This window comes from Euleptes europaea, chromosome 7, assembly GCF_029931775.1.
Source record: "Euleptes europaea isolate rEulEur1 chromosome 7, rEulEur1.hap1, whole genome shotgun sequence".
NCBI classification, from domain to species: Eukaryota; Metazoa; Chordata; class Lepidosauria; order Squamata; family Sphaerodactylidae; genus Euleptes; species Euleptes europaea.
The window spans coordinates 74,846,799-74,873,565 of NC_079318.1; the positions used below are offsets into that span (position 1 = coordinate 74,846,799).

At 44.4% G+C, this 26,767-nt stretch overlaps 1 protein-coding gene across 1 annotated transcript in view; it reads left to right on the forward strand.

Annotated features, from left to right (window-relative positions):
• Positions 1-26,767, forward strand: part of ADCY3 (adenylate cyclase 3) — a 96,168-nt gene that overhangs the window by 5,136 nt on the left and 64,265 nt on the right. The window contains exon 2 of the mRNA XM_056853626.1: positions 25,756-25,905. Within this exon, the coding sequence (XP_056709604.1) occupies positions 25,756-25,905 (150 nt within the window). The remainder of the gene's footprint in view (positions 1-25,755; positions 25,906-26,767) is intronic.

Here is a 26,767-nt window from a genome sequence, read left to right on the forward strand (position 1 = left end):
ATTGTAATTTCCAGGATGCTAATTTATTTCACTAATGTCTAATGCTCATGTGGAGCTCCCAGGAAACCCCACTCTGCCACAGATGCTTGCTGGATGACCTGGGGCCAGTTACTCACTCTCAGCTTGACTTACCTCACAGGGCTGTTGTAAAGATAAAATGGAGAGAAGGCAAATGATGTTGTAAACTGCTTTGGGTCCCCATTGGGGAGGAAAGCAGAGTATAAGCATCTAAATGAATAAACAGAGCCCGGTTGAGACCTGTTTAGCTGTACCAGTGTCACAGCCTTGGCTGCCTTTAAACCACTGTCTGTCCTTAATACCAATTTCTGTGCTTGGATACTGCAGTTGTGGAATTTCCAAAAGACCTTTTGTCTCGTGCATATTAGGACATGTTTTATGTTTACATTTCTGATATTCACGGTTCACAGTTTATTCACTTGGGTTGCTTCCCACTGTATCTTCAGTGAAGGATCCTCAGCCCAAGTGAACATGTACTTATTTGTCTGATACATTTATATAGGTCCTTTCTGCCATTGCATTCAAGAAGGTTCAAGACTGAAAGCACCTACAATATAATTTACTCGACACAGAAGGAACGGGGCAGAAAGGGAAGAAGAAAGCAATAGAATTCAGGTGGTAACTCTTAGATAAGGAACCATTCCTTCTAGAATGCTGGTAGAGTTCCTCCAAGGAAGGAGGAGGAGCCTAGTTAAATTGTGGAACTCCCTGCCCCATGAGGTGGTGATGGCTGCCAACTTGGAAGGCTTTAAGAGGGGAGTGGACATGTTCATGGAGGACAGCTACAAGTCAAAATGGACTAGTAGCTGCACCCTGAAACCTCCAGAAATTTCCCAACCCAGACTTGGCAACTCTGTTTTGACACGATATCATGCTCTATTTACATGATTCCTAGGGCCTGGGGCTTTCTTCTTTGAGTCGCTTCAGAAGAAAGACACCCTTGGATCCTACTCAAAGCTGGAAGAGTAGAGCATCTGCCAGCAGAGTTTCTAGGAGGATACTCTGTCCATTGCCAATCCAAGGAAGGGGGAGGAGCTTAAGCTCCACATTTCTTCCTTTTCTTTCTAGGGCATTTTTATCCTATCCTTTGTTCAAGGAGCTCAAGGCGGCATGTGTGGTTCTCCCTTCCCTCTATTAACCTCACAACAAACCTGTGAGGCATGAAAGATTGAGGGAGAGTGACTTCCTCAAGGATACCCAGCAAGTGTTATGGCAGTGCAGGGTTTGGGAATAACGTCCTGTTCTGACATGCCATCCTCTACACCAGTGTGACTGTAGGAGAAGGCAGCACGAGGCTCACTATACTAAGACAAAAAACGTAAATAAGTCAAGGCTTATCAATTACTAAGATACAATTTACTATGTTATCAAAAGCAAACAAAAATGAAAAATTGAAAACAAGAATGCACTACTTCGTCACCGGTTTAAGTCCTGAGAGGCGTTTGGTTAAGCCCTGCGAGGCTTTCCGTGTGTATTAACACGCTCACAAAGTAGTGCATTCTTGTTTTCAATTTTTCATTTTTGTTTGCTTTTGATAACATAGTAAATTGTATCTTAGTAGTTGATAAGCCTTGTCTTATTTACGTTTTTTGTCTTAGTATAGTGAGCCTCATGCTGGTTTCTCCTACAGTCTTACTATTTACAGCATAGGTTTTCTCTTTCCCCTAATCCTCTACACTAGGGCTTCTTAAACCTTTTCCACTCGCGACCCCTTTTCGCCCGAGAAATTTTTACGCGACCCCGGGTATATAGGTGAGAGATAAACAGATAAAAGGAAGTATTTCTTCATACAACGCATAGTTAAACTGTGGAACTCGCTGCCCCAGGATGTGGTGATGGCTGCCAACTTGGAAGGCTTTAAAAGGGGAGTGGACGTGTTCATGGAGGAGAGGGCTAGTCATGGCTACTAGTAAAAATGGATGCTAGTCATGATGCATACCTATTCTCTCCAGGATCAGATGAGCATGCCTGTTATATTAGGTGCTGTGGAACACAGGCAGGATAATGCTGCTACAGTCATCTTGTTTGTGGGCTTCCTAGAGGCACCTGGTTGGCCACTGTGTGAACAGACTGCTGGACTTGATGGGCCTTGTTCTGATCCAGCATGGCCTTTCTTATGTTCTCCAGATTAGAGTCCACCGCTCTTAACCACCATCCGATGCTACAGTACACACAGTTGTGTAGACGACTGGGGAAGGCAGTAGCAAACTACCCCGTAAACATAGTCTGCTAGTAAACGTTGTGATGTGACATCACCCCATGGGTCAGTAATGACCCGGTGCTTGTACAGGGGACTACCTTTAGAGCCCTTTCGGTCATTAGGCTGCAGGCAGGCTTCAGACTTTGCTCTGCGGACTGGAAAGATAGTAGTAGGACCCTCCCCACTGTAAATGTTGGCTCCACTAATGGATCGGGGGTGGGGGATACGCAACTTCTGCCAGTTTCCCCTCCTACTGCAGACCCACAGTTTGTCCTTCATCCTGTTCCCCAGGAGATCAGCAGGCTGGAGGGTGAGGGGGGAGTTAGGAAAATTCAGTTCTGCTGCTGGAAGGGCCTTCTTTCTGGTCATGGAAAATTTGAAGTGCCACCCTAAGTGGAGTGACACCCTTCTAAGTTGATTGAAACCAGTGTGCTTAGAAGGATCCTGCTGCTAGTGTGGATCTAACACTGCTTTTCTGGATTCACACTTAATATTTAAAATAATGTAAATATTCTGCCTGTCATTAGACTTTAACCCATTTTGCATCTTGCTTGCTTTTCTCCTCAATATGGTAAAGGACTAGATCACCCTTGTTCTTGTTCTCCTACAAATGGACCTGCTAGATCACCCATAATCTTTTGTTTGTTTGTTTATCCATCCCCTGTCCCCAGTGGGTGCTCACTGCCGCCACTCAGCTGGCTGGCAGGGGGGGGGAAATGGTGCCAAAATAGGGAGGACCTCAGCAGCATCCTGGATTGCTGAAGTCACTCCCTGTGTGCCCAGAAGTGACATCAGCATGCCGCTGGGGCCCACCGGGGATGCTCTGGCATTTGGGCAAAACTTTATGGTTTAACCATAGAGTTTAAAGTCAGCATGCTGTTGTAACTCATGGTGTGTACAGGAAGTGATGTCAGTACATCACGGGCAAGCACCTCTGGGTTAAGACCCCTCCTCCCACCAGCTGCCAGTTGCCAGTAGGGACCTGGCAACCCTACATATAACACACAAAGCAGTCAAAATGATATTGATAAGAACAATCCTCAGATTAAGAGCAAACCATAAAGCAGATTAAAAAGATAAAAGCCCTTACTTAAAAGCTTGGGTAAAGATTTGACCTGGTGCATTGAAGAAAGTAAGGGAGGTGCCAGATGAGCGTCAAGGGGGAAGACGTTCCAAAGGCAGTGTAGCTGATCAGATCTTCAGTGGCCAACCAGAAGCCCTCCTGTACAAGAATCCCACTTGGCCCACCCAATTTTTAAAAATACTTGGTGGCCACCAGGAAAGGTGTTGGCAGGTGTCATGGTGCCCGTGGGCACTACATTGGGAACCCCTGGTGTAGGGGATAGAGCAGGGGTGTCAAACTCACTTGTTACAAGGGCCGTATATGACATAAATGTCACTTGATTGGGCCAGGCCATGCCTCAACAGTCCAGATCGAGAGCAGGTGTGTGTGTGTATTTGTCGCGGCTGGCTTGCGGGCCAGATAAGAGCTCTCAAGGGGCCGGATCCGGCCTGTGTGGAGGGGCGGTAGCTCAGTGTTAGAACATCTGCTTGGCTTGCAGAAGGTCCCAGGTTCAATCCCCGGCATCTCCAGTTAAAGGGACTAGGCAAGTAGGTGATGTGAAAGACCTCTGCCTGAGCCCCTGGAGAGCCGGTCTGAGTAGACAGTACTGACTTTGATGGACCAAGGGTCTGATTCAGTATAAGGCAGCTTCATCTGTTCATGTGTTCATGTTTGACACCCCTAGGATAGAGTCACAGTGGGTAGGCGTGTTAGTCTGTCTGCAGTAATAGAAAAGAGCAAGAGTCCAGTAGCACCTTAAAGACTAACAAAAATATTTTCTGGCAGGGTATGAGCTTTTGTGAGGCGCAGCTCATACCCTGCCAGAGAATATTTTTGTTAGTCTTTAAGGTGCTGCTGGACTCTTGCTCTTTTCTACTAGGACAGAGTGTCAGTCTAGGATACGGGAGACTCAGGTTCAAATCCCTACTCTGGAAGTTCGTTGGGTGACTTTGGGCCACTCCTTGCCTAAACTACCACCCAGGGTACTGTTTGAAAGTCAACTAGTGTTCTAAACAAGGGATGGAGCAGACATTTTTCTTTAAGCGCTATGAATGGTTTCACATAAGTAAGTTCCATAGACTGGAAAAGAGTCACTGGAAAAGACAATAAAGCTAGGGAAAGTGGAAGGCAGCAGGAAAAGAGGAAGAGCCAACATGAGCTGGATTAACTCTATAAAGGAAGCCACGGCCCTCAGTTTGCAAGATCTGAGCAAGGATCTTAATGATAGGACCTTTTGGAGGATATTGATTCATTGATTCACCATGAATTGGAAGCGACTTGACGGCACTTAACGCACACAAGTCCCATAGATCCCAACAGGGCTTACTTTCAAGCAAATGTACATAGTCAAAGTCTTAGCGTCAACACCAGCTTGTGGACAGTTTTTCAGTTACATGCATAGGTTAGCACACGCAGATGGCCTTTATTTTTTCCTCTATTCCTCTGCTGCTGCATATACAAGATCTCACTCTTGTGCTCCACAGGAATAAGACACTATTCAGCGTTAATCTCTGCTTTACCCCTTGGCTTGCACTTAAAGGGGAATACCCACGTTTTAAGTATTTAGACAGACGTTTTAAGGCAGCGTATCTAATCCATTTGTTAAATGATCTTGTTGTGTATGTTCCCTGCACACAGATTGCAGCCTATATCTCTGCGATAAAAATTGTTTGGGATGTGTTTACTTACAAAAAAATAATGAGTTGGGAATTAGGAGTAGATCTTGATAATAGACAATTTAATGTTGTAGCAATCTATCAAATGCCAATTGAAACCCTCTGGTGGTGCAGAGGGAGGGGAAATGAGTGGCTGTGGGGTTGGGTTGCCAGCTCTGAGTTGAGACATTGCTGGAGATTTGGGGGTGGATGCTGGGGAGAGCAAGGGTTGGGGGAGCAGGAACCTCAGCAAGATGTAATGCCATAGAATTCATTCTCTAAAGCAGCCATTTTCTCCAGGGAAACTTCTCTTTAGTCTGGAGATCAGTTGCAGTTCTGGGAGATCTCCAGGCCCCACCTGGAGGTTGGAAACCCTACATGACAGATGAGGCAAGAAAAGTGTGCAGCCTCATAAAGTAGATGTGAAACGGAGGTGGTGTCCCATTTGTGCTGTCCCGAAATCCTTCAAGGAAAATGGGATAAAAACCACAATAAATTTGATCTTTTTAAAATGTATAGTTTTATAAATTTACTGATACTATCACAGAAAATGTAGAAATAAACAACAAACAGGAAAAACATAAAAATGTCAAGAGGATAACAGTTAAATGCATTCAAACTTAAATTCAGCTTTTGCTGCCAGAAATCAGTCTCCTTCTCCTTGCCGCCACAGTTCAAGCTGATATTTTAAAGGCTGGGAGCTTTTTGATTTGTATGATACCACTTTTAAGATTGTTTGTTCATATTTACCTGTAAAAAAAAACTTCATTGTTTTGATAGGTGTGTCTTGCTTTTCAAAGTATTCATATATGGATATTTGTATGAAAGCATGTAGATTAGACTCAATTCATGTGTATTATAAAATCAGCCCTCTTTGCATTTAGCATAGAGCTTGCTTTACCGCCCCCGCCCCCCCGGCCCCATCGCTGCTGGGGGTTGGTTGTGTTTCCTCTCTGTGAGACTGTATTTTGCCTTGTAAAGATTTTTTTCTCATAAGGTTGTTTGTATCACAGCTGTGAATGCTAACACTTGAGATTTGAGTGTGTCACCAAGCAAGCATGGAGTGTGTGTTTATCACGTTGCTATTTCTGGACGGCTAGTGTTTTGTGACAGATGGAGCGCGTGCTCCTATTCTGTCTTCAGGGCTTTGTGTGTGTGTGTGTGTGTGTGCACACTTGGCCCTGTGCACATGTGTAATATTCTAAAAAGCCAATGATATAAAACTGCATAGCAGATCTCCAAAATATTGAGCAGGAAGCTCTTTGGGGAGGATTTGATTAGGCTGGAGACAGGGAATATTGTAAAAGAAAGCTATATTGCTGGGGGGAGGTAGTATGCTTTGAAAAGCCTGACTTACCTATTTAACCAGAAGTGACAGTGGAGACAAGAACAACGTATATGTTGGGAAGCGAAGTCTCTTCCAGTTCTCTTGCCAGTGAACCACCTGTATACACTTGGCACTCAAAACCTCTTTTAAATGAAAAATTCTGCTCGCATTCTTGTGCTAAGAACCGTTTAATTTTGCAACCTTCGTAAACCCCATCTTGCTTATCTCTGTTGTACTGCACTAAAAGATTTGACAGTGGTGGTGATTGGCTTAGTTGTACTGATGTCATGGAAGTAGGGTTGCCAGCTCCTGGGTGGGAATTTCCTAGAGATTTTGGGGTGGAACTGGGGAATGGTGGGGTTTGGGGTGGGACCTCAGTGGGTTATACCACCAGAGAGTCCACCCTCCAGAGCAGCCATTTTCTCCAGAGGACTGATCTTTGAAGTCTGGAGTTCAGTTGTAATTTTGGGAGATCTCCAGGCCCCACCTGGAGGATGACAACCATACATGGAAGAGAAGGGCAAGCCAAGGAGTGTGTGTGTGTGCCATTGGCTGAATTCCACAGATCTTAGGGAGGGGCATGGCAGACAAACAGATGGGCTTAGGGAAGGATGGGTAGGAGAAAGCAGGATGGTGGTGAAAAAGAGACAGGCTTAAGATGCTGAAGAGGAGTGTAAAAAGAATCTGTTCCAAAGAAGATTAGAGGAAGGAGTCAGAAATGTTGGAGGGCAGTGAAGAGGGAGGAGGAGAACTTCCCAAGTCCAGGAGTTGCAGCAGTCAGGAAAGCCAGGAGTCAGGAAGAGCCAGTATATTTATTTACTTCAAATTTATATCCTGCCTTTCTTCCCAATGGGTACCAAAAGCAGGTCACATCATTCTCTTCTCCTCCATTTTATCCTCCCAACAAACCTGTTAGGTTAGGCTGAGAGTGTGTGACTGGCCCAAGATCACCCAAGCTTCCATGGCAGAGTGGGGATTTGAACTTGGGTCTCCCAGATCCTAGTCCTATTTTAAAAAAATATTACAACCCCCCCTAAATATCAAAAACTCATTAAAACAAATAATCCTCAAATAACAAGTCTCTGTATTCAAAATATAATTACCAAAATCAAACAATATCCATTAATACAATTAATACAATCTATATCACCTGCTTCATACAAAACTTAGTCTAGTCCTATACTCTAGCCACTACACAGCATTGGCATTAACAGTGGTGGACTGGGTCTAAAAATAGTGGTTGCCAGGAGACAAAGGGGGCCTCACCCACAACTATAAGGCTATCATTTAATTTTTTATTAATTTTTATTTTTAACGTATTGTCTAATGTTTAAGGGGGCCCACTTCATCAGTGGCCCACAGGGCCCACTTGCTACTGGGCAAGCTGACACAATGGAACAGTCTGCCACTTGCACTCTAACACTTCTAGAGTGTTGGGAGTAGGATCTGGGGAGACCAGGTTTGAATTCCATCTCTGCCATAGAAGCTCTTTGGGTGATCTTGTATCAGCCTTTCAGTCTCAACTACCTAATAGGGTTGTTGTGGTGAGGAAAAGATAGAGGAAGGGAGCACAATGTTGTAAGCCACTTTAAGTCCTCATTAGGGGAGAGAAGTGGGGTTTTAGTATCTAAATAGATAAACTTTAAGCATGTCGGTTGCTTCTTTATCTTAAATAACTTCCCAGTTTTTTGGCTGCAGGCCTGTAGTTTGCATATAATTGTTAGCTTCCTATAAATCAGTTCTGTTATTAAGGGGAAAAGACCAAGACCTGTTCAGGTTGCCGAACCCTTCACAAAATCACACAAGGTTGGAAGAGACCACAAGGGCCATCCAGTCCAACCCCCTGCCATGCAGGATCCCACAATCAAAGCACTCCCGACAGATGGCCATAAAACCTCTGCTTAAAGACCTCCACAGACGGGGACTCCACCCCCCCGCCCAGGCAGGGTATTCCTTGCCCCTTGCCCCTGCCTTTTGAATAGGGCTGAAATAGAAGTTCATATATGGCCGCTTATGAATGGCTGTTTCCTCGCAGTCATCCCCACCGACTTCTTCAAGGCTTTGCCTTGATTATGCATGCATTTTCCAACCGTCAGAAGTCGCCTCGCTCTCTCCGTGCGTTTCTGTGTGTTTTGCCTGGGTTTTTGGATGCTGGCTAAACACGAATCCAGAAAATGCGGGCAAAATGCGTGGAAATGTGAGGGTAGAGCGAGGTAACCTCTGACGATTGGAAAATGCATGCATATTCAAGACAAAGTAGTTGGTGGGGTTACCGCAAGGAAACAGCCATGCATAAATGGCCTATGATGAAAATAAGATTGGGTACTGCTTATAAGCTGGTTTTTTTCCCCCCTGTGGCAAGGTTTGTATGGGTTTGTTCTATATATTTTATGTTGGAGGAAACAGCAGAAACAGCAAAAGTTGAGTAAACTATAACCAACCTCACAGTCACTGGAAATATAGCTCAGCCTCACTCTGGATTCATATGTTTTATCACTTAAAGCTCCAAACAAGTGACAGAGCATGTGCTTTGCATGCAGAAGGTCCCAGGTTCAATCCCTGGGTTAAATCAAGTTTAACAAAAAATCAGGTGGTAGGTGTGAAAGACTTCTGCCCAGAGACCCTGGAGAGCCACTGCCAGTCAGAGTAGACAATACTGACCTTGAAAGACCAATGGTCTGACTCAGTATAAGGCAGCTTCATGTGATCCAACATGGCAGGCTAGACTGGATTGCCAATACACAGGAGAAGAGTGTGTGGGGAAGGGTACACTGGCGATATTGATGAAACAGAAATAGTGGGAAAGACAGATCACAAGGGTGCTAGTCTGAGAAAGCCCTGGCAAGCAACAGAGATCTTAAAAAGTGTATCATCATAAAAAACCCACCCCTCCCTCCTGCCAAATTATGAAGAAAATAGGGACAGCTGGGGCATCTGTGCACTTCTTTTGGTGGGCATTTATTTGCCCACGTTGGGTTCTCTTCAATGGATAGGGTTCCCTATCAATTGCCCAACAGTTGCCCAACAACATTCAGCTGCCCAGCAACCCTCAGCTGTCTGGTGAGCGGAAGCAACCCGGCCAAAATGGGGGAGCGATCTGCATCCGCACATGATGACATCACTTCCAGCGTGATGCGGAAGCACTGGCATTGCACCGGGAAGACACTCTATCACTCTCCCCAAAACTCTATGGAAACCTTTTTGAAAATCCCAGAAGTTTGCGCAATTGAGACTTCTGTATAGGGATTAAATACATGGGATTTATTTTTCAGAACCAGTTAGCATGACTTGGAGGCACATGGCTGTTTCCTTGTTTATCCTTTAGGCTGGGCATGATTCATCACTGTACTGCATGAGGGGGGCATGAACCGAATCACATTTTGGGTGTTTTTTTTTTTTGTACTGCTGATGGAGTGCCCACGTGGCTGCTTCTCTCCACATATATTAGAGACTGATGATAAATATCAACTGATAATAAAGAAATGGTCAGTTGTTGCTCTGAGGCCCATTCTGGATAAATAGCTCATCCCATAGTAAACCTGTTCCTTGACTGTACCACACCAGAATGGGGGGAATCACATGATGATGACTCTTTTTGATGTCACTGTGAAAGGAGCTGTTCTAGACTATTTTAACACATTTTAAAATTATTTATAGGAGTATTTTTTGAGGGGATTCTGATATGGTTCAACCCAAGAATAGGTTTTACAATATTTCAGGCTGCAGTCAAAGGAATAGGTAAGAACAGCTGGTTGGATGAGAATCAATTAATGTTTGATTTCTAAAGCAAAAGTATTTGTGTGTTCAAGCTAGACATTCGATCTTACTTAGAAGCTCTGTGAAAACTGATAACAATCCAATATACACATGCAAATAAGTCATTTAATATTACGGTATTTTATTTACTTTGGATATTCCTGTCGCCCTTCAGAATTCTGCTTGAGGAGGCTTAAAAGTAGAACAAAATAACAGTATAAAAACAAGCCGCTGAACATAAACAGCACAAAAACTACCCTTAAAATAGAAGAAGAAAAAGAACAGGCCATCGAGTCACAAGTGACTCATGGCTACCCCATCCAGCAAGGGAAAAGTAGAGGCAGATTGCCATCTCCTTCCTCTGCATAGAAACCCTGGTCTTCCATGGTAGTCTCCCATCAGAATACTACCTGTGGCTAACCCTGCTTAGCTTCCAAGTTTTGAGGAGCTCAGGCTAAGCTGGGCAATTCACTCTGCTATAAAAAAAAGCAGCACACTCTTCAAAAAGCTGGTAAAACAAAACCTTTAATTAAAAGCCTGAGTTAAAAAGATGTGTTTTGGCCTGGCACCTGAACAAAAGTAAAGTAGGTGCCAGGTGGCCTCAAGGGGGAGAGCATTTCAGAGGCAAGGTGCCACTACAGAAAAAGCCCTGCCTCTAGTTGCCACCCGTCTCACCTCTGAGGGCAGGGGCTCAGAGACCAGGGCTTGAGAGGCAGATCTTAACTGGCAGCCTGGATAGTATGGGAAAGGATGATCCTTTGGGTGCCCTGGCCTCAAGCTGTTTAAATCAGCACCTTTAATTGTGCCTTGAAACAGATGGATAAACAGACAGAGTTCCTGGGGCTTTGAGATTTCAGATTGCAGGGGAATCATATGTTAAAATTTGCTGCCAGGTTTCTCTGTATATTGAAAACTACCACAGTGAAAACAAGGTTAGGTTATTATGATCTTCCTGACTCTTTTTTTTTTTTTTTAATAGGCAGAGAGATGACGAGGTGGGAGAATTTTCAAATAACATAATCCTGTTTCTCTACACAGATGAAATCTAAAATGGTACATTCCTAGGAACCATCATGTGTAGATAAGCTCAATTCATCAGCCAGAGAAAAGCATTCTTTGCATGTTTAAAGATAATCTTCATTATTGTTGTTTTACTTTTATTGAATTGAGTCCAGGGGCACTGAAGGACGGTTCTGAGTCTAAGCCCCTCGTGTGCTCTTCTTTAAATTGAGACTCTGCTTCCATTTGCACAAATGGAGGCTGTGATTCATCACAGCACTGTAGACAAAGCCAGTTTGGCTGGTGGCTTTGATGAATCATGTTTTGTCCTCATGATGGAGCTTACAGGTGATTTGCTTTAAGACTAACAGCATGACTGATTGAAAAAGGCCTGGAGCCTGAATAGAAAATAGTTGGGCCACCATGTGCCTGAGCTCCTGGGAAATCAGCTGTAGGTTCTTCAGCGATTAAAGTGAGGCCTGGGGTGATATCTGAATACCCACAAGCTTAAAGCTAAGCAGATCTTGGTCAGACCAATGCCTGATGGGGTGTCTCTGCTGCAAACCTGCTTGAGATCTGTGATGGAACAAAGCAGGTTATAAATGTGAGACATAACAAGCCCTTTTTGATGGTAGTATAGTGTGAGCTAGGATGCCTGTGGTTGAAATATTACTTTTTTGGGTATTAATTTCCACCTTCTTTTTTGAAATGATGACTTCAGCTGATGGGCAGGTTCATTGAGGAGCATCATTAATACAGGCTGTTCTCAGACATGTAAGGCTTTTTAAAATTTCTGGCACAGAACTGTGCCAAGAAGTGCTGAGCCCCATCAAAATCCACCCATAACATACAGCAGCTAAGGCTCAGATGAATGATGCCCCCCACCAAGGGGACACCCTCCCTGTGCCCCCCTAGCCAATAAATGGCTGGCTTAGGTGAACTCCTGTCATCAATAGATGCTTCAACGTGCTTGCCAAGGGTTTCTGCCCATCTCATCTTTTAAAATCCTATTTATTTTATTTATTTTGAAACGTTAAAAAGAAACTTTTACAAAGGAATCAACGACACACATTTTTATTTTTTCATTTATGTGCAAGGAAACAACCCTAATTCTGGTGCGAGTTGCCACTAGCAAGTAGCCTACTAAAACTTGATGTGAGTCCGCCCTGGCCCCAAACCTGGCCAGCTTCATATCAACCACCTCATTTTGGACCTAACTAGTCTACTCTAAGTACGTCTGTTTAAATAAGCTTAGGTTTCCTGATATAGCACTTAGTGCTCCTGTATTACTTTAACTTCCGTTCTCTCAGTTTCACAGCTGTAACATGGGGAGGATAGTAATCCTTGCATACCTTACACGGCTCTGGAAAGGGATTTTAGTGCTTGAAATACTTGGATTTGAATATATGCCATGTAGTATTAATAATGTGGTGTGTGGCTTGGCTTGCTTGTCTGAGTCATCCAGCTTGACTCATCTGCAGTTTATGGGCTTTTTATCAGCTGACACTATGTAGGTTTGAGCTGCCATTAACGTCCATGCAGAAAAAGTATTCACTTCTATCAGATTAGGTTTTCTGAAACCTCCTAGCCGTTTCTATTTGTCCTAGCTCAGCTAATTGTTTTTAAAAGATTGCATACAGTTAAATTAACCAACCAAAGAAAGCCATACAGGATTGTTGTTCCCTTTGGGGAAGGGGTAAGAACAGCCCTAAAGAAGCCTGAACTAAGGACATTTTTCCTATTTGGGAAGGGTGCATCTGGGTGACAGCAAAGCCACAGCTTGTATGGTCGCTGCAGCGGCAGCCTGGTCGGTTGCTTCTTGTTTCTCCCTCTGTTAATTGTTTCGGTGGTACAGGGAGTACAGGGCCAGCAAAACCTTGGCAACGCAGCATGCCCGAGTCTCCTCACATTGGAAAAAGAGGAACACGATGTCCAGAAATAAACATTGTATGCTGATCTGCTTTATCATTATGATCTTTGTTATGTGGATGTTTGGATGGTCCCTCTGGGAATGTGCTGGTGATAAGCCGGCTGCCCTGACAGGAGTGGTGTTTGAGGAGCAGCAGAAGAGGGTGAAAAATTAGAGCCTCTGTGCTCATAAACAAGGCAGTGGGTAGAGGGTGTAGCAAAAGTCAGAGGCCAGGTTTGAGCTGATGCCCTCTCCTAGATGCCAGGCTCGCCACTGCTGGTTTTCTCCTCCCCACCTTGTTAAAATCCTTTCCCCAGATTAGCCCCAGCATCTTTCTATGAAGCCAGTGCCCCCCCTCCAACACCCACATCTCATTTCTCATTCTCTCTTCGAACCTCACCTTTGACAGACCCAACCATACCACCTCCCCCTTCCCTATCTTCATTAGGCTTGACCACCAACCTAGACAACACAGATCAGTTCTCCCAGAGAAAATGGATGCTTTGGAGGCCCCCAAAATCTCCAGGAATTTCCTAATCTGGAATTAGCAACCCTACCCACAGTTAGGGTTTCCAGTTCTGGGTTGGGAAATACCTGGAGATTTTGGGGGCGGAGCCTAAGGAGGGCAGGGTTTGGGAGGGGAGGGGCTTCAATGCCATAGAGTCCAATTGCCAAGGCGGGCATTTTCTCCAGGTGAACTGATCTCTATCGGCTGGAGATCAGTTGTAATAGCAGGTGATCTCCAGCTAGTGCCTGGAGGATGGCAACCCTAGCCACAGTCTACCTGGCTTCCACTGCTTTTTGATCTACCTTCCATAGAATGCGCAAGCAATCCTTTTCTTGTTTGAACACTTTCTTTCCACAAACCTGATTTTATATGAGCCAAACAGGTCCAGTCTCCTTTACTTTCAGTTTAGGGTTTCCCCTCTTGGCCTGCTATCGTTTTTGAAGCTTATCCATAACTTCTGGCCATGTCATCAGCATTGTTCTCAATAGTTTCTTCAGAGAAACTCCACAACAGCGAAGGGCCAAAAATGGGACATGTTTCCAGTTACTTTCAATTGAATCTGGCTTCTAGTAGATATCCTAGAACGTTTGGAGTCTTGTGGAACTCTTCTGGATCCATCCATCTTTGAAACTGGATATCCTTTTTGATCCCCTTCCTCCGTTGGGCTAGGCATCAGACACCCATCACTCTGTCCCATTCTGCTCCCCCCATTCTTCTGTTTGGACGTGGAGGAGCACAGCTGGGTTTACTGCAGCTGCACTGGCTAGTTACATGTTGTTGGGCCCTGCTGGTTTTGATCTATGAAAGTTCTTCATAGATTTGAAGTTCCAGCACACCTGTGAGAATATGCCGTTGAGTTGCAGCCGACTCATGGCATCCCTATCTACGGGGTGATCCAGGTAAGACGAGAAGAGCTGGTTTCCCATTGCCTTCCTCCGCATAGCAACCCCAGTCTTCTGGGATGTTCTCCCATATAAGTACTAATCATGGCTGACCCTGCTTAGTACCCAAGCTCTGACAGTCCCAGGCTGAACAAGGTTGTTAGTGAAAGGAAGTTTTGGAGGTCATTAAATTCATAGGATTGCCATAAGTCAGAAGGGACTTGACGTCACTTAACACACATACCTCATGAGTGTCTCCCCATATAACCACCCCACAACTAGGGTTGCCAACTGCCAGGTAGTAGCAGGAGATCTCCTGCTAATTCAACTGATCTCCAGCCAATAGAGATCAGATCACCTGAAGAAAAATGGCCGCTTTGGCAATTGAACTCTATGGCATTGAAGTCCCTCCCCTCCCCAAACCCCATCCTCTTCAGGCCCCGCCCCCAAAATCTCCCGCGGTTGAGAAGAGGGACCTGGCAACCCTACCCACGACATCTGTATGTCTCTGCTCTGTACTGCTTTACAGTGTGTGAGTGGGGCTGCCAATGTTCAGGTGGGGCTTAGAGTTCTTCTGGAATTACAACTGATGCCCAGACTACAGAGATAAGTTCTCCTGGAGAAAATGGCAGCTTCAGGGGGCAAACTGTATGGTATACCATAGATTCTAGTTGAAATCCCTCTCCAAATTCCCCTTAACACAGACACCACTCCCAAATCTCCAAGGATTGCCTGTGCTGGAACTGGCAACCCTAGTAAAATATCAGTTATAGATCAGTCACCCAAAGAATGTTCTTCCCTTTCCTGGCTTTCTGTGGGAAAATGTAAAGCCTGCTTGCAAGACTTTTGATAATTAAGACTGGCTGAATTGCTGCTGGTGCAGATTTTCTGATTTCTGCTGGATTTTAGTGTTGTTGTTTTTTGGAATGGCTTGGTTTAAATTCAAAGTGTTTTTTTTAGTTGCTGCCATAAGAGGTCTGGAGTTGCATAGAGAAGCGTGATACACATGATTTAAGTAACGAGTACTTGAACGCACATGCTCAGAAGAACTCTTCTTCTTAAGCAGCCTATCAATGGGGAGAGGAACTGTAATGTCTAACCAGATGATTCCAGGGCACAGGTTCCCCTGGTATTTGTTTTAAGAACATTCCTCTCTGCTAGAATTATCAGCTTCTCATGCAACCCCAGGGCCCTGTTCAAATTAAACACTGCTGTTCCTCCATTTAGATGCCAACCTACTTGGGTCAGGGGTTGCCTAGCTAGTCAAGTCCTGTGCTATTTACAGAGCGTTGTGTAAACACAAAGTCACGATCACAATAACTGCGGTGCTCTTGCAAGTTGTCAGCTCCAGTGGTTTTCTTTCCATCAGCTACGCCTCTTGGCTGTTGTGGTTTGTTTGTGTTTTCAGCTTCTTCATCTCCCTGCCCTCTTTAAAGCTAATTGCTTGCGTTTAATGTAGGTAACTGAAGCCCTGGACTGCCTCCGCAGGGAGTCCGCAGCCTCCTGAGTCAGAAGAACACAATAACACAGCTCAGGGGCACTGAAAGGGGCTAAAAAAACCCTTCCCTTGCAAGTTAATCTTGGAGCAAGGTGTCCCAAATTTACTATGATTCACAGGGTAGATCCATTCCAAACCAGCATTTTTGGCATGCGTGTGTGGTTCGTATATGTGAGCTGCTGTTCCATCTGTATGCCCAAAGATCAATAGTACATCTGATTAACAGTCACTTTGATAATGTCCTGTGTAGTCTGCCCATCACTGTAGCAGAAATTCTTAGGCAGTGAGATCTGGAAGGGAAAGAACCTGCAAGCTTAGCCAGCAAAGTACTGGAGAGCGTGTCAGATGAGGTGCAAATACCCTCTCAGACAGGGGATTCACTGGATGACCTGGGGTCAGTTACTCTCTCTCTCTCTCAGCCTAACCTGCCTCACAGGGTTATTGTGAGGATTAAACAATGAAAGGGAAATAATATATGCTGTCCCAAGCTCCTTGAAGGGTGGGCAAGGGGGAAAAAATGGATAGATGGAAATGGTGCAGTTTTGTTCCAAAAAGTTACATTCAGGTTCTGTTATGAGAACTCCAGCTATATAATTTGGCCCTGAGAAGCGACAAAGGGCAGGCTTGATTTGGATTGTGAGTGTTGCACTGGAGAAGGTTAAAAAACCACAACAAATGATTCCCCTCATACCCTTGGTGGTGGTGGAAACTGCTGCCAAGTTGCAGCTGACTTATGGTGCCCCTATAGGGTTTTCACATCAAGAAGCATTCACAGGTGGTTTGCCTTTGCCTGGCTTTATGTAGCAACCCTGGACTTCCTTGGTGGTCTCCCATCCAAGAACTAACCAGGGCCAACCCTACTTAGCTTCTGAGACCTAACAAGCTTGGGCTAGCCTGGGCCATTCAGGCTCATGCCCTTGACTTTCCTTGTATTACTTTATGCCTTTGTAGGGGAAAAAAAGATAGGAACAATATTTGCGAGCTGGCTTTTAGTATTTGAGGCATCTAATTTACATGAGCATTTTTCATGAGCAACAATAGAGCTCCTTACTTTATTTATTTTTATTTGGAAAATTTTTTATGCTGCCTCTCTGGGAAACTGCCTGAGGCAGATTACAAAATAAAATATAATAAAAACATAAAATATTAATTGTTATTAATTATCATAACTAATAATAATTAAAGCACACATTGTTATGTATGTATTTTAAACATTTATTCCACTTCTCCTGGAGAAAATGGTGCTTTGGCAGGTGGACTGCATGTAGGGTTGCCAACCTCCAGGTGGTGGCTGGAGATCTCTTGGGATTACAACTGATCTCCAGGTGACAAAAATCAGTTCACCTGGAGAAAATGGCTGCTTTGCAAGGTGGACTCTATGCCATTATACCCCATTGAAGTCCTTCCTCTCCCTATACTCCACCCTCCTCAGGTTCCACCTCCATAATCTCCAGGTATTTCCCAACCTGGAGCTGGCAACTCTAACTGCATGGCATTATACTCTACCAAGGTCCCTCCCCTCCCCAAACCCCAGTCTCCCAGGCTTCACTCCCAAGTTTCCAGGTATTTCTGAACCCAAAGTTGGCAACCCTAATTAGAGGCTAAATTATAAATAAAGCAGCACAAACAAATTATCTATAGAGCTGCCACCTTTTTATAGGCCAGGGCTATTTTGTTTTTAATAAAACAGTTACATGGTGTATCTTTGTGCTGAGGAAAAGCTGCACAACATGGTGTGGGGGGGGTGAGAAGAAGGAAAGGTAGCAAATTTCATTATATAGTGTATGAATTGCTGAGGGAGAAACCACAGCTGCTTGGGCACTCAAAGCTTTATTTTCCGGCAGTTGTTGATTTCCTGAGGTTTCTCAGATTTAAAAAGGCCTCCGCAGAAAAGAGAAGCGAGGACCTGTTTTCTCTACATGCTTTCTTGGAGTAGCCCTAATGGCTAGGCTTCCGATGGCCTGCAGAGCCAGTGGCCATTTATTCATGGAAGATTTTGCATTGGATTTGTCCCTCTATAGATGCACATTTTCCCCATCTGAATTCTCAAAACTCTGCATGGCGGCTTATTGTTGAGTTTTGAGAATATGGATGGGGGAAAAGTGCATCTAAAGAGTGGCAAATCCAATGCAAAACCTTCCATGAATAAATGGCCAGTGAGTCTGCTTCAGAGCTGGTTGGTTGTCATGGCAACAACAAGGTGTTAAAAATAGCAAGTCACTGGTGTGCATTTATGTTGGGGGGTGTTTCCCTCACCATCCCCTCAGTGCCTGCTGAAAGGGATTTCCCTCTTATTGCTACTTATAACCCCCCCCTCCACCTGCCTGTTATCGTGAATCAGCTAGGCTGTTACAGGGCAAGCAGAAATCTAAGAGGTACAGCTTTAACCATCACCAATTTTGGGGTGGGGGGAGAGCTCAATACATACTGAGTGTATTATACTGGGCAAAAATGCATAAGAGTTCCTGCCTCATGCAGATTTACACTCCAGAAATGCTGAGGCAAAAAGGGACGAAGAAAGAGAGAGGAAAGAAGAGGCAATGTCAAACCTGAGCACAGAAAACTAGAACAAGGAAGGAATCAGAAATTAAGATGCTGATGACCTATCAGGAGCTGTCATATTGGAAGGGGGGAAGAGGTGGAGGGCCAGCAGTGTTGAGGGAAACTTCACCTGATGACTCCCTTCCTACCATGGAGCTCTTGCTAGGTGAAGCAAGGCTGTGTCAGAAGACTGGAGGCAGAAAAACAGATTGAAGCATTGCAATTAGGCGGTGGGGAGCAGCTGCAGCTCCATAATACATTTTATGGCACAATAAATTTGCTAGTCTTCACGGTGCCACGAGATTTTGTTGTTTTTGCTGCAACAGACTTTCCGTCGTTTCCACTCTGGAGATGTTCTGTTGCTAAACAAGCAGGCCTGTCCTAATCCAGGGTCAAGATCAGGAGGCTCTTTCATATCATCTTGTTCCGGGACCAGGGCTTACTAAATAGTGATGTGCGCAGTCGTGAGTTCTTGTTAGATTTATCCCCAGGGCTTAAAGGTCAGTACAGGTTACAGGCTTGGGCACTGAGGGATGCTTTGGATTGTGGCCAATATGTCTGCATCCTATCTAATGGTGCAAGGAACTGAAAGACAGGTGGGTTACAAGAGCCCAGGTTGTGGTTCCGAGGTAAAGGTGTCCTCCTGCTGTTTTGATGGCAGAGAAATGGCATAGAAATGCTAAATGAGAGCCAGCGTGTGTGGTGGTTACGAGCGGTGGTTTGGAGTGGTGGACTCTAATCTGGAGAACTGGGTTTGAATCCCCAGTCCTCCACATGAGCGGCAGATGCTAATCTGGTGAACCAGGTTGGTTTCCCCACTCCTACATGTAAGGACAGCTGGGTGACCTTGGGCTAGTCACAGCTCTCAGCTCCACCTACCTCACAGGGTGTCTGTTGTGGGGAGGGGAAGGTAAGGTGCTTGTAAACTGGGTTGATTCTTCCTTAAGTGGTAGAGAAAGTCAGCATATAAAAACCAACTCCTCCTCCTCCTCCTTCTAAATAAAATAAAGATATGGATGGGCAGGGGTCTGTAACATAGCTACAGTATGAGGTACCCTGCTGGAGCAAACCCATGGTCCAACCTTTTTTCACACAGTAGCCACCCATCCTGGAGGGCCCAAAAACAGGACACAGAGACCAGGGTCTTCCTCTGATGTTGCTTCTTAGCACTGGTATTCAGAGGTTAACTGCCTCTGGGTGTGGAAGTTTCCTTAGTCATCTTGGCACGTAGCCATTGATAAAGGTATCTAGGTGAATGTACTGAGAATATACCTGGCGCACCATTGGTGTGTGTGTGTGTGTTAAGTGCCTTCAAGTCACTTCCGACACCTGCCGACCCTATGAATCAATGTTTTCCAAAATGTCCTATCGTTAACAGCCTTGCTCAGGTCTTGCAAACTGAGGGCCGTGGCTTCCTTCCATCTCATGCTGGGACTTCCTCTTTTCCTACTTCCTTCAACTTTTCCTAGCATGATTGTACCATTGGCACTAAATAAATATTTGTAGTAATTACAGACTTCTAGGGTTTCATTGGAGCCAGGGATTTTTCAGGAAACAACTTCAGTTCGCTGTTATTACACAACATATTCTGGGTCTAAGCACAGTAACCAAATCCTGGGATTAAGGAGCAGGAGAGTGTAGCTTCTTAATTTAAGCTACAAGTTCTTAGTTTAGAAATTAGCTCTATTTCCATTCATTGTGGCATTTGGAAAGTATTATCCTGCCAAACCAAGTGAAAATTGACCATACTTACAATAAACATCTACAGTACTTCCAAGTCATGGGTAGCAAACCATAGTGAAAGCTTCCACCTTGAGTGAACAGGGGTCCTGTGGAGGAGTCACCTTTCAGCATCGTTTTCACATAGTTCATTATTGATATTTTATCTTATAGTAGGAAGGAAGATTACACAGTGTTGTGTGACAGTAATTTCCCCCCTTTAACAACCCTACTGTTCAAATACAGTGCCCGATAAACATGCCATTCTGTTTATTGTCTCTTAGCAACGCCAAAGACGATGGGTTTAAATTAATATCCAGAAAATTGCTTTTCTTATAAAAAAAGTACTTATGCTTGGAAAAACACAACCTTTGCCAGCCACCAGCCAAATGTAACTGTGTGGAGGGGAGAGTGGTTTTTGGACTGTTGTCCTAAATTTGCTACCCTTTGGGTCTCGGTCAGCTGGCACAGGCTGTGTCTTTCCCCTGCTGGATCATAAAGCTGGCAAAACAGAAGCGGGATAAATGTGGCTTTGCCCTAAGAGATGCTTTTAACTGTTCCAGAAGAAATGGGCTGCCATGTTTCCACGCTGTATTCGTAATGCCTTCTGAAGTAACATTTGAAAGGGGAAATGCTGGCTGAGGATGCCTGAGAAATGTTCTCCTAGGAACTGCGCTCGCTCGGCTGAAGCTCTTGGGTGTAAATTTCATACACATTCGTGCACTGTGGAAATGCAAGGTTGTGCTTTTTCTGTAACATGTTAAGCTTTCCTTTCATAGTTAACCGCCTTGTATAAAGAGGATTATATGCCTTAAGAACAGAGCTGCATGAGCATCATTTGTGCCGTAGTTTTGGTGTGTCAACTATCCTGTTTATCATCGTTTTGGGGCTCTACTGCAAAAAGTTTAGCATGGATGGGTGCCCGATGCTCACTTGAACACATATTTTATATGTATCTGATGTATTGCAATGCATGTCTCTGTAATAATAATACATATCCAAATGTTAATCCTAATGTTTAACCACCCCTCCATTGAGGCATAAATGGAAAGCAGGCAGAAAGAATATGTATGCAATTCCATACTTCATCACGGACTTCATACTTCATCCAGACTTCATTCCATACTTCATCACAAAGCATTCCCAGGAGAGTTCCTGTTGGGGAGAAATAGGGAAACAACCCTTAAGAGCCGTGCTGGCAGGGTAGAAAGGTAGGAAACATCTATGAAATTGGAGCAGAGCTTCCGGTCCTCCTCTGTTGCAGGTACATAGATCAGATGTGGCCAGAGGTGCCAACAAGCTTTTTTAACCCTATGGCTCACAGTCTGTGCCCTGAGTGAGCTGATCCAGTAAATCTAGGACTAGCCCAGGATGTCGGAGTTGTGCTATATGTATTTGCATTTCTTTGCGTAAATTTTATTTATATATATATTTGTAAACGGCTTTGAGTCCCAGTGCAGAGAAAAGAGGGATATAAATATTTAAATAAGTAAATAAAATGCACCTCTGTAGGCAGCCTTTAGTCCATTGAGCTTCTCTTCAGAACATTAGAATTGCTGTGTTGGTTCAACTCAAAGGTCTATCCAGACTAGTATCCAGTCTTCAACAATGGCCAGCCAGAAATTTATGTATTAAAATATTTATAACCTACTTTTTGCCTGAAACAGCTTCACCAAAGCTGCTAAGAAATAATTGATTAGTGCTGAAAACTCACAAATACAGGACTATAAAAATGTTGAATGGCTGCAGAATTGAAATGAATACTGTAACCAGCAGGGCCAGGTATAAGCCCCAAATGGTCTCTTCCAACTCTATGATTCTATGAAATGCAAAACAAACAAACAAAAAACAAACAAACTAGTTTTGATCTGGCATCAGAATCTGATGAAGGAGGAAGGGGTTGAGTTGGTTCTCTCTGGGGAGAGTTGTGAAAGTCCTATCTCATGTTTCCCTGCTGGACCACTGATGGGGTGGGCAATAGAGGAGTGCCTCTGAGGACATCAACGTGTGGATATGGGTGTTAGTATTCTGAGTTCAGACCAGCTAGGAGATTAAAACTCACACTTGAAGTTGGATCCAGGACCAGACTGGCACCAGATGAAACTTGTGAAGAATTGTCATAGCATGGTCCATGTGGTTTTTTATTAATCTATTTCATTTATAGTCCACCTTACTGAGACTCAAGAAGTACTGCGTAATTCAAAACAATGGAATCGGAGCAGTATACATGCAATCAACAGTGTAATAAAGTGGGATTACAGCATCGGAGTAGTGTACTGAACAGTATACTAGTACCAGTTAGCAACCTGGCTGGGTCAGACTGAAACGTCTGCTTTACATAGCTTGTGCAATAATTGAAGTGTGGCAGCCTTCCTGACCGCCTTAGGCAGGCGAAGGTGGGCCAAATTTTTATAGCACAATAGCGCACCCCCCTCTCTTAGTGTTTTGCTCACATTAACTCAGTCTGATAAAGTGAGAGGAGAGACAGTTCCTGGCAAGATGGTGAAAGGAACAGAGGTAGGAGTAAGAAGATGGCAAAAGGGGGAGGATGGTTGAGGCCAGCGACAATTCTCATTGTAATTACTGGTCTCCCTAGTCCTTTCCCCCCCTTTCCCCGCTGCTGAGCACCACCCCTTCTATACCACCTTGGGGGGTGATTAGATTAATTTTATTACCTGCAAATTTCTGTCTCTGGAGTTTTGGCGCCATTGAGGGGCATTATTGGGCTATTTTAAATTGTCTTTTAAACTATTTTAACAGGTTATTGTTTTATTGTGCTTTAGACTGTGTAAGCCACTCTGACCCCTACCTTCGAGTTGGGGAGGGCGGGGTAGAAATGTTATTATTGTTGTTATTATTATTATTATTAATAATAATAAAGTGGAGTGCAGGGTGAACCATTTTTGAAAAAGGGACTAGAACCTTGAAAAATGGCTCATACGATAGGAAGAGGGGCACAAGGAAATGACTGATATGATCAAAGTTCTGGTAAGATGAGCCCATTAAAGAAGAGGTCATAAAGAGGTGATTACTTTATGGAGTTGCTTATAGTCAGTGCAGAAAGGAAGAAGAGATCCAGAAAGGAAGAAGGGGCTGGTTTTGCATCTATTGAAAACATGCTGTGTAGTTTTGATGGGAGACCACCAAGGAATACCAGGGTTGCTGTGCAGAGGAAGGCACTGGCAAGCCACCTCTGTTAGTCTCCTGCCATGAAACCCCCCCAAAAGGGGTCGCCACACACACACACACACACACACACACACACACAAACAAACACAAACACTTTTGAAAGCTGTCCTCCTTGCAATATATTATTGGTCTCATAGGCTTCCCTTTTTCAGTCCTTAAAATCAGATATTTTGTAGCAGCATTCAGTCAAGTTATGTTGGGTCTGTTTCCTTAACTGAGCATTAAACGTAACAAACTGTTCACTGTGTGTGCCCATTGGATGCCAGCTCTGTTTTAAAAGTTGCTGTCCCCAGACGCTATCCAGCCTCTGGGCACTTAGATGCTTAAGAGACCTGATAATTTTTTTTCCAAAACAGCTCAACAAGTTTTAATGAAGAGGAGATAAGAGCAAGGGCATCTGGAAGGTCTGGCAGGCAAGGCAAAGAAATTCAGACTGAACCTAGCTCCATATCCTAGTTTAGGCCATCTTGGGAACAGCTGGGACGCACCGTACCTCATTGTAGGTGATGGTCTTAGTTAGTCAGTGTTTCTACCAGTCCCTGCCTTTAATAGCTGGTTGGTCTGTAGCCATTAATGAGTGACCCTGCTTATCTCCAGATCATGAAAGGCTTCACTGGCTAGTTTTTACAAACTGAGCTGGTAAAAGAACAGGAGCACACCTGTCATTTGGCAACTCTGATTTTTGTTTGTAGAATGAAGTTTTTAAGTTGCTGCCATTTTTGCTCATGCTGTCTGTTTTATTCTGTGAAGACTTGCTGCTTGGCATGGTAGGGGCACCTACACTTGACTGGATCCACTGGTAGGGCAGACTTGCCCAGACTGCTATGAAGCAGCAGCCTGGAGCCACCTACCTGGAGCCAGCGTGGTGTAGTGGTGGTCTCTAATCTGGAGGGCTGGGTTTGATTCCCCACTTCTCAACATGAGCGGCAGACTCTAATCTGGTGAATCGGGTTTGATTCCCCACTCCTCCACATGCAGCCTGATGGCTGACCTTGGGCTAGTCACAGTTCTTTCAGAACTCTTTCAGCCCCACCTACCTTCACAAGGTGCCTATTGGGAGGAGGGGAAGGGCTTGCGATTGTAAACCGCTTTGAGCCTCCTTAAGGTAGAGGAAAACGGGGTATAAAAACTAACTCTTACTGTTCTTCCTCTTTCTCCACCGCCACCACTACCACCAGAAGCACCAGCTGGTGACTCCTGTGCATTTCTTCATGGATGTGTGCTTGTAGATCTGCCAGTTGCACCATATCAAGGGCAATCTAATCAGAAAAAATTACAAGATGGGAGTTAAGGATGCTTCCTCTCTTGATCTCTCTCTTTCGCAACACTCAGCTATTATACTACACAGGCTATTCCTCACATTCTTTCATCTTTGCCTTCTTGTGATGTTTCTTGTGCCTGGAACTTCTAAGTTCCTCCTCAAGATTCACCCCAAGCAATTTCTCTGCCTCTTCCCTGTCATGATTCTAGTGCTCTTCTTGAAGAAGGTAGAATGATTATGCACATATGTGGGAGAGCGAGATCGCAATGGCAAACTCTGCCTCTGACTTATGCATTTCATTTGAACATAAGCAAAGAAACTTTGCTCAGTGTGTGTGTAAAGTGCTGTCAGGTCATAGCTGACTTATGGCAACCCAGTAAGGTTTTCAAGGCAGGAGACTTACAGAGGTGGTTTGCCATTGCCTTCCTCTGCATAATGACCCTAGTATTCCTTGGTGGTCTCCCATCCAAATACTTACCAGGGCCGATCCTGCTTGGCTTCCGAGATCTGAAGAGATCAGGCTAGCCTGGGCCATCCAGGTCAGGGCTTTGCTCAATACATATTTTGAAATAAAGTTGTTTAGGTTGAGGTAGAATTGCCATCACTCCCCACTCCCCATGTTTGTTCTGCCTCCTTCACAAATCTGAAGAGGTTTCTGCCCTCTACGTCATCCTCACTGGCTAATCCTTGACTTGGGTAGAGTCCATGGATTGGTGGTAAGCACATGCCTAGTGTCCAGAAGGACCCTATGTTGCCATGAGCTTGGAGAGACTTTTGTCTAAGACCTTGGGGAGCTGCTGCCAATTGGAATAGTCAGTGCTGGTCTAGATGAACCAATGATGTGGGTCAGTATAAAGGAGTTTCATTCACTTTTTAAATGGAAGGGCCATAGCTAGGTGGTAGAGGACCATCATCTTAAGTGAACAGATCTGAGTCGCAAGGCTGGAAGGATCTCTGCCTTGGAGAGTTGCTGCTATTCAAAGTAGGCAACACTTTGCTGGTTAACTCCATGTTAAGCAACTGAGTATGTTTCTGACCTCTCCAGCACATCTCTCGTAATGTGGATTACAACAATTCAGTGTAGAATGTATGCCACAGTACAGTGAATCTCAGCTAAAGGGCTCAGTGATGTCACAAGTGGGAAGCTGGTCCCAGCTGCCCTGATCTTCCATCCTGTACTTTACCCCCGTCTTCTGAAGACTGATGGTTGTCATTTTCTCTTCCGTTTAAGATCTTGTCCAATGTTTCCATCTACCTGTGTACCATCTGTGTGGGCGTCATGTCCTACTACATGGCAGACCGGAAGCACCGCAAAGCCTTCCTGGAAGCCCGGCAGTCTTTGGAGGTCAAGCTCAACCTGGAGGAGCAAAGCCAGCAGCAGGTAAGAGCTGAGAGCAGCAAGTGTTTTCTCCCTGTTTTACACCCACACAAGATGCTCAAGAAAGTGGGCTGGATGTACCTAGAGGACAAGTTTGTCGTGGTGGTCATCTGGTCGCAGAATCTGCATGTGTCTGTGTCAGGGTTGAGTTAGCAAGGGATTTCAGATCAATTTGGATTTGTGCTTTGTGCTGCTGTTAACTGGTATTACAGAGGGGTAGCCATGTGAGTCTTTTGCAGAAAAAATTAAGCAGGAGTCCAGTGTTACCTCTGTGAGTCAGAGCTCACTTCATCAGATACGTCTATTGTCCATCAATAGCAGCTTGTAACTTGTAACTTGAGGTGTAATTATAGCCATTGTGGATGGGCATTACATGCATCTGATGAAGTAAGCACTGATTCACGAAAGCTTAGGTTGGGATACATTTTTGTTAGTCTTTAAAGTGCCATTGGGCTCTTCTTAACCTGTATGTTTCTGAAGCAGAGACTTAATCCCTTATCACTTCTGTTCTATTTATTTATTTAAAAGATTTGTTAGTCACCTTTCTCCCTTGCAGAACTCAAGGAAGCTTACTATATAAATAAAACATTATAAAAACACAATAGAAACAAGTCATAAAACCCATAAAAGTCACAGTTTAAACCCTCCAATTAGGACTGCTAACAATAAAAACTAGATCAACCAAAATGCTGTCCTAAATAAAACTATCTTCAATTGCCTCCTAAATATCAAAATTAGGGGCCAAGCGCACCTCCATGGAGCAGTAGTTCCATAATTGTGGGGCTGCCACAAAAACGGCCCTCTCTTGTGTACCCACCAAATGAGCATCGTTAATTGGTGGGGCAGTCAGGAGGACATCTCCCTG